Source organism: Chiloscyllium plagiosum, unplaced genomic scaffold, assembly GCF_037043375.1.
Source record: "Chiloscyllium plagiosum isolate Xiang-an unplaced genomic scaffold, Cpla_swu_hap1 HiC_scaffold_11, whole genome shotgun sequence".
Lineage (NCBI taxonomy): Eukaryota > Metazoa > Chordata > Chondrichthyes > Orectolobiformes > Hemiscylliidae > Chiloscyllium > Chiloscyllium plagiosum.
The window spans coordinates 47,212,574-47,224,900 of NW_028270149.1; the positions used below are offsets into that span (position 1 = coordinate 47,212,574).

The 12,327-nt window shown below is 39.6% G+C and overlaps 1 protein-coding gene across 3 annotated transcripts in view; it reads right to left on the reverse strand.

Moving 5' to 3' along the window:
* Window positions 1–320: 320 nt before the first annotated feature.
* Window positions 321–12,327, reverse strand: part of fhdc2 (FH2 domain containing 2) — an 89,422-nt gene continuing 77,415 nt past the window's right edge. For all 3 annotated transcript variants that reach the window (XM_087991778.1, XM_043705302.2, XM_087991777.1), the window contains 2 exons: window positions 5,994–6,155; window positions 321–1,909 (listed from right to left, as the gene is read on the reverse strand). In XM_087991778.1, the coding sequence (XP_087847904.1) occupies window positions 596–1,909; window positions 5,994–6,155 (1,476 nt within the window). In that variant the 3' untranslated portion in view covers window positions 321–595. The remainder of the gene's footprint in view (window positions 1,910–5,993; window positions 6,156–12,327) is intronic.

Below are 12,327 nucleotides of genomic sequence, written 5' to 3' on the forward strand. Positions count from 1 at the left end.
GTTGATTAGAGAGCAGTTTGTGCTTAAAGTTGCCTCAAATTTAATCCGTGAGACTTGATGATCCAACAAGTATTGTTGTGCTTAATTTCAGATTTATAAGCTTATAAAGGTGTTAGACCAAGACTTGATCCTGAGAGTCAAAATTTCAAATGAAAACAGGAAGTGCCTGTCAGACTCACTTCCACATGCTCAACCCAAACAACATTTCCCGTATGGCTGAACCATTTAAACACATTTAATCTGTTATTCTAAGATTAGAAAAATATTTACTCAATCCTGATTTTGTACAAAGCAAAAGGAACTGTACAAAAGACTTGTTCACAGTTTCTAAAAAAGGCCTTTCCTTTTTTTGTGTTCTTTTAAATAACAAATCATTTTAATGACTCAGTTTTATTTTATTTCTTTTCTTCATAATATCTAGTAACAAGCAACATTGCACAAAATCTCAGACACACATCACAAATATCCTTTATGTCCAGTCAAAATATTTTGGTGGAGCAAGTTACTCCAAATATTTGGACTGATCAGAAGAAACTGCATAAGGTTGGGTCTCAACACTGCAGCGTATTATTACCATATATGCTGCCTGCTAATATCATCGCCACACTGGTTGCCTGTTCAGTTTTAGAGACCTGGAGCGTTGGCCCATCCCTTTGCTTATTAGTGAATCAGTTTGATGCTTCACCATAGTGTCTGTACCGGGGTTTAGTTTCTTTAATTGCAGAGATTGTTTGGCATAAGGAATCCTGGAGCCTGATGTCCCACTGTCTGATTTGCTTAAACTCTTGGGGCTAGTGACTGTAGATGTTATGGTAAATGTTGATTGAGAAAAGCTGCACTTCACTTTATGATTTTGGATGGATTTTCTCCCAACCTTTGTTGCCTGCTCAGGTACTGTGGGAGTCTGTTTTATCTCTTTTACTTTAGTTACTTGTTTAATACCTGATGTGATAGATTTCCTTTGTCCTGGACTTAGCAAATTCTTACATATTGAAGTTGGCAAGGAAGAGATAGGTTTCTCAGATGTATGTCCTTTATGTAAAGACGATGCTGTTCTCTGGCCTTTCAGACATTGACTTGGCTGGATATTTGTGGAATTGGTACTTGTTTTGTTTTTTCTGTTTGTAATCAAGTTCCCGCTTTCAACTTTGCTTAACTCTGCCGTAGGTTTCTTGGCAAATTGATCCTTCTGATCAACTCTGGTCTTTACACCACCAAACGTCTTTTTAGAAGTTGAAGAAGATAGGTGAAATTGTTTCCTCTTTGTTGCTGCATTTTGCTCCTCCCTCTGCTCTTCTCGATTCCATTTTGAGCAATGACTAGGATGTGACTTTTTCAATGGAAAATTTTCAGAAGACTTTTGGCTTTTGTTTGGAGTTCTGCATTCAACTGTATGTTTCAACTTTGGACATTCTTTGATAAATGGAAGACTTTGTTCAGATTCTCCAAGTTCTTGTGCAGGTTTTACCATTTCTTTGTTAGTCTCAGCTTCCTGGTTGAGAATATTTGCCCCTTTTAGAATAGGATATCCTACTTGCATAATACAGTGACCCAGCTGTTGCTTCAGAACCTTTTCTGACACCTTTCGCAGGAGATTTGCCTGTTCCTTTTCTCTGAAGTCACTACTTAAATCATTTATGTCACAGTCTTGTTCTATCTCAATTATTCCTCCAGAAGGGTATGTTTTCTCTGTGCAATGTTCTTTAGAGAGAGAGTCAGGTTTAAAAGACCTGCGCTCCGATCGCTTCATACTGTGACTCTGTAGATTTCTAGCAAGTGATATCGCCAGGTCATCTTGACCAAGTTCGATTTCAATAGAGGAACAAGTAGCTACCGAGTGCCGCTTCGCCTCCATTTCCTTCTCCCTTTGTTGCTTCTTCAGTTGCTCAATTTCACGAGTTGCATTCTCCTGACAAATAGAGAAACAAGGCTGACTGTTAATACTTGATGGATACACTCATTTTTAATTCACTTTATTCCTTTTTTCTACTTTATTTTAGTACCTCTCTCAATTCTCCCCATTTATTTCAAATCATTCCTAATCTCACCAGCAAACCACTGCAAGAACTTTGGTATCAATCTGGTAGAGGCTCAATTCATCCCTTTTGAACAGATACCACCTGCCCCAAAACTGATCCCAATGGTCCAAGAATCTGAAACCCTCCCTCCTGCAGCATGCCCAAAGTCATACAAAGGTTCTCCCTATTGTGAGATAGTGTTTTATAGGTCTCTTTACTAAACCACTCACAAGCAAACACGCATTCCCTTTTCATTCATTCATAACTCTATTATAAAACGGTTTCATTTATTCATTCATTAATAAAACTGTGGTTTTGCAGTACATTTTACTATTGCAAGGTAGACTAAAATTAAAGCAATACTTCCAAACCGATTACTGCTCCTTCACACCTTCAACCCTATTTACATCAAAAGCTACTTCTGAATAAATCTCAAAACTACTAACCTATTCAGATCAATAGCCGCCCTGCCATCATGTCTCCATGACCTACCCAAAACTACGGAAAAATTATAATATTAATCAACCCTTATCAACTATAACTCAGACATAAATAGATTACAGAACACCAAATGTTTTCCCCAATAAGAATGTACTTGTTAAATACATTTTAACTGGACTGTTATCCCTTTAAGAAACTAACTGTCAAACAGCGCTTAAGTAAAATTTTATGAAATGAATGAAACTCACACCAGCAAATAGTAAACAAATCTCACAACCCAGCTGCAGTAATCAGTTTAATATCCTTTATTCTTTTATTAAGTACAGGTACAATTTCTAACTTATTTAGAGCATATAGGCTTAGTATTTTTTACTAACATTTACTAACTTAAAAGACAAAAGGACTAACTCCTCCTAATTATGCAAGCAGACCAGACAGACAGTCTTAATCCTATCAGGAGTCAGCACTTAACATATTTTAACCCATCTCCTGTCTCCCAGGACAGAAGCCCCTCAAACTTGTGCACTATAGATAAAACAATGTAACATCATAGAAATGGAATTTTAATATTTACAAGAACTATATGTAAAGAGGCTATTGTAAGAACTGTACTTCGGGATTCTATTGCAACCTTGAACTTGTCCTACTGCGGTTGCAGAATAAAAAGGCTATTTTCACCACTCACCGATTTTGGTCGTTATTTGAACACAATCCCACAATATTTTCCTATTTTTATTCGCTTCAGTGGGTGGCACTGAGTGTTAACCCAAGACTAGTAACTTTGAAATTCCACTAAAGGGCCATAGAAATGTCACTCCAAAGATTCCTGCACTGCTGTCTCTTACTACTGCTCCAGATGACAGTCTACCTACTATTCTGAACTCCTTTTGCCTGTGTGGTGACCCGCCACCTTAAGTGTGTAGTCCAGGAAACTTTCAGTCTTCTTGATGTTTTGTACTGACTCCAGCTGCCCCTCAAATTTGGAAACCTTAAGTTCAAATTCAAGTAGCTAGGTACAGTTCGAATGTAAATGAATATCCAGAATTGCTTGAAAAGCACAAATTGATCTCTTTCTTCCTATCCAGGCAATTGATAGTGAAGTCCAAGCTCTCCACGGTTGACATTAGTTCTAACCTATTTCCCAGTTTCCCCACCCTCCCCTAATGCCAACACCCCACAAACCCAGTTAATGCTGGTTCTCCAGCCAGTTTATTGTGTTACCCTGGTTTCTCTTCTCTACCCCTTATATTCCATGGAATCCTTTCCCACTTAAAGTCATTGCTAGCACTTTATTTTCCCTTTGGCATTCACTTAATCCTGATCTGCTCTTCCTTCTCTACCACCAAAAACACCAATCTCAACTTCCAACTACTCTCAAGGAAAATGTTGCTTAGCCTTTACTTCTCTGTTCTTGGCTTATACCTCTTCTACAGTTCCTGAGCTCCATTCTAGAGCTCCTATAGAAAGAGCGTATTGTTCTTTAAATCGACTTTCCTTCACTGCATACTGTGAGCAGGAATTATTTATCTTGGTATAATTCTTATCAATTGTCTGCAGATATAAGTCCAGATTGTAGTAGCAATAAAACTTGGGAAAGAGATTTGGAGCTCATAAACTGCCATATATTGATTTTCATCTGTAAATATGGGAACAGTACTAGTTGGCAAAACATGGATTCAGGGCAATCTTTGCTCCTAATTAAGCATAGCTTGAGTTGAGATATCTTCCATCTTGGCTGATACGCCTCATTTTAAAGGGCATAATTAAACCCAAATTTCACATCAGGGAGATAGGCTAGGGATAAAGTCGGGCTGACTGGAAGAAGATCGGTTGTGGACGTGAGAACAAATGAATGTTGAGGCAACTGCTTAGAAGCCCTGGCTTAGTCTGTGGCTCTTCATCACAATAGTTTTTGAAACCTTTGTGTTTTGAGGCTCTACGGTCATCTACCTCCAAAACAGCCATACCATTTTGGATACTGTTGGGGAGATGGTTCACCAGGGGAAGGCGGCAGCAGCCAGGTTCATGGCACTGCAAAGGAGGGGAGGAAAAAGAGTGGCAGAGCTATAGTGATAGAGGATTGAACTGTAAGGGGAATAGATAGGTTTTTCTGTAGCTGTGAATATTGCCTGCCTGTTGCAAGGGCCAAGGATGTCTTGGAGCGGCTGCAGGACATTCTGGAGGGGAAGGGGGAACAGCCAGCTGTTGTGGTCCATACAGGCACCAATGATATAGGTTAAAAGTGAGATGAGGCCCTACAAGCTGAATTAAGTATATGTATGCATGCTTATATGTAACTTCTATATTATCTAGTTGGTAGTGACAATGTCCCATTTTAAAAAAAAGACATTTTAATGCTTACTTTAAAATAGTGTACGGAAGAATGCCATACCTACATGTGTTTGTTAATATCACCAGTGATTTCCAGGCTCCAGCTATTAAAGTTATGAAGTACGAAAAAGGTAAAGTAATTTAATCAATACTGTTAAGTACAAGACCACGAGTATACTTTGTCGACAATTTTTATCTCATGGAAAAATCATACTGTGGTCTGCTTTCTTTTTATGTACAGTACAAGTTTAGATCCTAAAATTTTAAAACTAGTGGGGCAAAGGAAGATCATTTGTTCATTAAATAGTAATTAGTCCCCAGCGTTGGCACTAATCACTATCATGGAGTCAAAAGTCTGGAACCCAACTTTGTTGGTCTACCTACATTTGGTTCTAGAAAGCAGATCATCATCACATTCTCAACAGCAGTTAAAGATGTGCAATAAATACTGGCATAGCCAGATTCATCCACATCAATTGTGCCGGAAGGCAATGCAATCAGATCAACTTGTTGGAACGAAACCTCTTTGTGTTGGATTAGAAGACGTTCTGCTGCATCTTCTCATTTCTCATGTGGAATGTCAATCCACAGTCTACAAAGCAAGTGACAACCAAAGGAGAAAACTGTCAAAGTATCTTATTTATAAATTAGAGGACGGATGATTTTGCTTAAATGTGTGATCTTTTAAATCCTTTTGTACTTTATTCTTTTGCATACAGTTTACAGTATCCTAGAGAAGACAATTTGTACATGACCTCAGCAGGACCTTTCAGGGACATGTAGCTAAATGGATCATTACTCTCAAGTGATGGCTCAGAATTAGAACTCTCCACAAGGATGCTGTAGATCCCATTAGATCCCCAAAGACACATTTTTAAAAACAAAAAATCCTTGTTCAAGAATGGGAGGGATTGCTGGAAGTTCCAACAGATATAGAGTCATATTGATAAGTAAGTGCTGGAGAAATGCCCATTACGGCACTTGTAACAACCTGATTTATGCAAATACAGTATGATCCTCCTACTGATAGCACAAATTCTAATAGGGCCAACCTTGGAGGGTGCCATCATGTAATCCTGGGGTGTCTCAGTTCACAGAAAAAAACTTGTGTTCAAGAATATTGTTAATGATAAATATTGTCTGGCCTAGACTGCACCAGAAACTAAATCTTGTCCCAAAAATATTTGAAATATTTAGCTTTACCTGAATTGCTTTGAGAAATTTTTCACAGAAACCTTTGAGAACAGTGCAATATTCCTCCAGCTTAAACTTTTCGTCTTCGCAGAAATATTCTACCAAGGACTGTCTCATCCTTTGGAAGAATTCCATTGTTTTCCATATTTCTTTCAGTTTTTCCTTTGCAGTCTATAATGGGAAGAAAATGAAAAATGTACAAAACATAACACAAAACTTCAACATGTTAACTATTTGCAAAGTACAGTTTTTAATATTTTGAACTCATGCATTAACTGGAGCCTCTCCTTTCTTATCCCCTGTAACAAATATACATTAAGTGTATAGTGTCTGCATTCAAATATAAAACAAGTTGAAATTTGATTATTGAAGATGAAGTTACAGAGGAATATTAGTAACTTGAGAATTATGCATTAGCCCACTCTTAACTCACTCAAAATCAATTCAATTACAGAGCTAAACTTTTATTTTACAGCACTCAGACAATTAAAAGTAATTCAATAATCTGAATGAAAATGAAAAACTAACAAGGGTGGAGTCAAAAAACAGAAGGCAAAATTTAAAATAAAGGAGATGCCACTTAAGTCCAAGATGAAGAGAAGTTATTTTACTTATAGGATTGTGAGCTTTTGGAATTCTTTACCACAGAGGGCTGTGGAGGTTCAGTCTCTGAGTATGTTTAAAGTAGAGATTGATAAATTTTGATTGCCAGTGCCGTTCAGTGTAATGGGTATGGAGTGAGTAAAAGGAAATGCAATGTGTGATTCGCCATGATCATATATTAAGTGATGGGAAATGCAAGACAGGCTGAATGGCCTACTCCTGTTCCAATGTTTATCCTCCTAAATCCATTAATCAAAGCATTGTATTGCTTCAGTTGCCTGCCAAATTCAATGCACCACTTTGCTCCTATGCCAATATTTCTATCTCGGGCCTGCAATAGTGCTTCAGCAAAGCTCAATTCAAGCTGAAGGAACAAAACCTAATCTTCTGCTTGGTAACCCTATAGCCTTCAGAACTCAATATTGTGTTTAACAATTTTAGAGCATGACCACCTTCTTCCATGTCCCTTACCTAACCCCTCACCCCAGGTCCTGTTATGATATGCACTATTTTGAATGCAGTCAACCCATTTTCATCTACTCATAGCCTCCATTATCACATAGCTAGCTTCTTTTCTTCCCTAGCTTACTATCAACAATCCCCTTGTCTGCCCACTTTTTTTTTACCTCTATCTTTCTCTTGGCTTTGTTTTTACCTATCTGCTCACTCCTCCACCATCCTCACATTCCTCATCATCAACATAAATAATAAATACTACCACTTCCTAGCTATCAACAGTTCTGATAAATGTTCACTGGACATGAAACAATAACTCTGATTTTTCTTCACAGATGCTGCCAGACCTGCTGAGTTTCACCAGTAATTTCTGTGTTTGAACAAAAGCCTCAATTATGAGGAAATAGTAAAGAAATGTAGGCTTTTCAGCCTGAAAAGGAGGATTCTGAGAGTAGAGGTACAAAATGGATTGTGTCTGAATAGGTGTTGCTGCACAATTCCTGATGGTTCATTCCATTGATGGCAATAAAGCTGATCATCAGGCATGACCCACAACAAAATTTCTATCATTAGATCTTTGAGAAATATATAGAATACTCAAGGGAATTGAGAAGATGAGTTTGAAATATTGTCTGAAATTAAATTGTGGAAGGAGGACTCAGCAATGTAAATCCAAATTAGAAAAGAGAAATTCCATATAAAGTGTTAAGAAAAAACTGAATGGACTTCTGGACAAATCAATGATGGCAAGAACCCTGGAATTATTTGAAAAATAAACAGAGGCTACAGGAGAGCGATGGTAAGGTGAGCACAATTGCCTTTTGTTACTCATTTGTGAACTGAGTTCTCAACTATCCTATTCTACACTGATTCCCTCCGTCTACAACAGCCTCATCTCTTTTGAATGACACAAAAAACAGAGTCAAATTTAATCACAAGTAGAGTAATACACAACAGTAGTTAAGATACAACAACTTGAATTTAAGCAAAAGAGTGAGAGAAGAAAGACAGAGAGAGATAGACAGAGATAGAACAAAGAAATCAGGGAATGAGAAACTCCACAGGTATAGGGCCTGCAAGCAAGTAGGATTACAAAATATGCGGATGGTTGAAGTTAGGAGCAACAGAATATGTCTCGAATCATTTTGGCTATTTCTGCATTTACTTTGCCAGGATGATGTGTGCAACCACCAACCCATATTAAAACAGTCCATAGACAGACATGTTCCACCCTCAAAATAAAATTTAGGACCTGAGAACATCAGGACACTCTGGACGACCCCAGCAGCATCATGCCTCAACAGCAATGTGAGAAGCATTGCCTCATGAAATTCAATATCAATGATTCATAGAGTCATAGAGATGTACAGCATGGAAACAGACCCTTTGGTCCATGCCGATCAGATATCCCAATCCAATCTAGTCCCACCTGCCAGCACCCGGCCCATATCCCTCCAAACCCTTCCTATTCATATACCTATCCAAATGCCTCTTAAATGTTGCAATTGTACCAGCCTCCACACTTCCTCTGGCAGCTCATTCCATACCCATACCACCGTCTGTGTGCAAAAGTTGCCCCTTAGGTCTCTTTTATATCTTTCCCCTCTCACCCTAAACCTATGCCCTCTAGTTCTCGACTCCCCCACCCCAGGGAAAAGACTTTGCCTATTTACCCTATCCATGCCCCTCATAGTTTTGTAAACCTCTATAAGGTCACCCCTCAGCCTCCGACGCTCCAGGGGAATACAGGCCCAGCCTGTTCAGCTTCTCCGTGTAGCTCAAATCCTCCAACCCTGGCAACATCCTTGTAAATCTTTTCTGAACCCTTTCAAGTTTCACAACATCTTTCCAATAGGAAGGAGACCAGAATTGCGCGCAATATTCCAACTATGGCCTAACCAATATTCTGTACAGCCGCAACATAACCTCCCAACTCCTGTACTCAATACTCTGACCAATAAAAGAAAGCATACCAAATGCCTTGGGACTCAAGGATTGTGAAGAAAAACCTACATAATCAGTGCCTCACAGCCAACTTGGTGATAATCAACAAACAGGAACCACAGAATGCTTATGGTGTTTTGTCTGTTTTTAAATCAGTATTAAGCAGCAATTATAGAGTCACAGAGTTGTACAGCATATAAATAGCGTCTTCGGTCCAACTTGTCCATTCCAACCATATATCCTAAATTAATCTGGTCCCATTTGCCAGCATTTGGCCCATACCCCTTTAAACCTTTTCTATTCATGTACCCATCCAGATGTATTTTAAATGCTGCAATTGTACCATCCTGCACCACTTCCACTGGCAGTTCATTTCAGACAGGCACCACCTTCTGCGTGAAAAAGTCGCCCTTTTAAATTTTTTCCTTCACACCTTAAACCTATGACCTCTAGTTTTGGACTCACCTACTCTGGGAAAAATACTTCAGCTACACACCCTATCCATGCCCTTCATGATTTTATGAACTTCTATAAGGTCACCTCTCAGCCTCCAGTACTCCAGGGAAAATAGCCCCAGCCTAATTAGCCTTTTGCAAGAGTTCAAATCCTCCAACCTGGAAACATCCTTATTAATCTTTTCTGAACCCTTTCAAGTTTAACAACATCTGTCTGATAGGAGGGAGACCAGAATTAAATGCAGCATTCCAAAAGTGGCCTAATCAATGTCCTGTACAGTCATAACATGACATCCCAACTCCTATCATCCATATGTTGACTACTAAAGGCATACATACTAAATACCTTCTTCACTCACCTGTCTACCTGTGATTCCACCTTCAAGGAACTATGCACCTGTACTCCAAGGTCTATTTGGCAACATTACCCAGGACCCTACCATTAAATGTATAAATCCTGCCCTGACTTGCCTTGCCAAAATGCAGCACCTCACATTTATCTAAATTAAACTCCATTTGCCACTCCTCAGCCCATTGGCCCATCTGATTAAGGTCCATTTGTCCTCTGAGATAACCTTCTTCATTATCCACTACACCATCAATTTAGGTATAATCTGCAAACTTGCGAACCATTTCTCCTACATTTGTATCCAAATCATTTATATAAATGACAATAAGCAGAAAACCCAGCAACAATCCTTGTGGCACAATGCTGGTCACAGGCCTCCCATCTGAAGAACAACCCTCCACCACCACCCACCTTCAAACCAATTTTGTATCTAAATGGCTAGCTCTCCCTGGATTCTATGTGACCTAATCTTGCTAAACATTTAATCATGTGGAACCTTATCAAATGCCTAGCTGAAGTCCATATAGACAATATGCACAGCTCTGGCTTCATCAGTTTTCTTTGTCACTTCTTCAAAAAAACTCAATCAAGTTAGCAAGACACAATTTTCCACACACAAAGCCACACTGACTATCCCTATTCAGACCTTGCCTTTCCAGATACATTTAAATCCAGTCTCTTAGAATCTCCTCCAACAACTTTGTGGCGGCACGGTGGCACAGTGGTTAGCACTGCTGCCTCACAGCGCCAGAGACCCGGGTTCAATTCCCGCCTCAGGCGACTGACTGTGTGGAGTTTGCACGTTCTCCCCGTGTCTGCGTGGGTTTCCTCCGGGTGCTCCGGTTTCCTCCCACAGTCCAAAGATGTGCAGGTCAGGTGAATTGGCCATGCTAAATTGCCCGTAGTGTTAGGTAATGGGTAAATGTAGGGGTATGGGTGAGTTGTGCTTCGGCGGGTCGGTGTGGACTTGTTGGGCCGAAGGGCCTGTTTCCACACTGTAATCTAATCTAATCTAATCTAATCTAATTTACCCACCACTGACATCAGACTCACCCGTCTATAGTTCCCTGACTTTTTCTTACCATCTTTCTCCAATAATGGCACCACATCAGCTACCCTCCATCTTCCAGCACCTCAACCGTGGCTATCAATGATACAAATATCTCAGCGAGGGGCCCAGTAATCATTTTCCTAGCTTCCCACAAAGTTCGAGGATACACCTGATCAGGTCTCGAGGATTTATCCACCTTTGTGTCTTGAGACATCCAGTACCTCCAGCTTTGTAATATGGAAGCTTTTCAAGATAACACTAATGTTTTCCTCCAAGTTCTCTTGCTTCCTTATGCTTCTCCACAATAAATACTGACACAAAATATTTATTTAATATCTCACACATTTTTTGCGATTCTACAAATGGACGGCCTTGCTGATCTTTAAGGGGCCTTATTCTCTCCCTACTGACTGTTTTGCCCTTAACATACTTGTAGAATCTCTTAGGATTCTCCTTAACCCTATTTGCCAAATATGTCTCATGTTCTCTTTTTGCCCTCCTGAGTTCCCTTTGGAGCGTACTCCTACTGCCCTTATATTCCGAGAGATTCACAATCCCAGCTGTCCATACCTGCTGTCTGCCTCCTTTTTCTTGACCAAAGCCTCAATTTCTCAAGCCATCTTGCATTCCCTACACCTACTAGCCTTGCCTTTCACATTAATAGGAACATACTGCCTCTGGACTCTCATCTCGTTTTTGAAGGCATCTCACTTTTGAACTGTCCCCTTACCTGTGAACAGCCTCTCCCAATCAGTTTTTGAAAGTACTTGCTTAATACTGTCAAAATTGACCTTACTTCAATTTTTATCTTTAACTTTTAGATAAGGTCTATCCTTTTCCATAACTATCTTGAAACTAACAGAATTATCATCACTGGCCCCAAAGTACTTCCTCACTGACACTTCAATCATTGTGAGAAAACAATTTATTCTCCACTAGGAAACATCAAGACTGATTTGGCCAGAACTGTCAGGAGATCTTGGATTTACTAAATCACAAATGTAAGGCATTCCTGAACTGGAAACACTGCCAATACTTAATTGAGGGAAAGAAAGCAGATCTACAAACAAATTAAGCCCGATGTCCAATACAAAATCTGTGACCTAAAGAATGGGGCTGGCTAGAAAGAATGCAGGAAATCCGGCAAATCAACTAGCAGCCGTTACATGTGTGAATTTATCAGCAAAGTCAAAACATTTATGGCCCAAGCATCCAAAAAGCTATCCCACTGTCTGCCAAGAACAAATTGGCACTCACCAAGGGCAGAGAGGCCATCAACATTGCTGAAAGAAGCACTTCAGAAGCCTGAGAGTTCTCTTACTCAATTTAGGTCGAGTGGGACTTTTTTGCTGTCTTGGGTCCACACACCGGCAGCAACTACAATGGCTTGCCAGCCTGATTTCTGAAGCAAATTTTAACCGTTTGGCCAAGGTTTGGTTTTGCTTTGGGTTTTGTAGTGTGCTGATGTAGAGTTCCTCTGTTCAG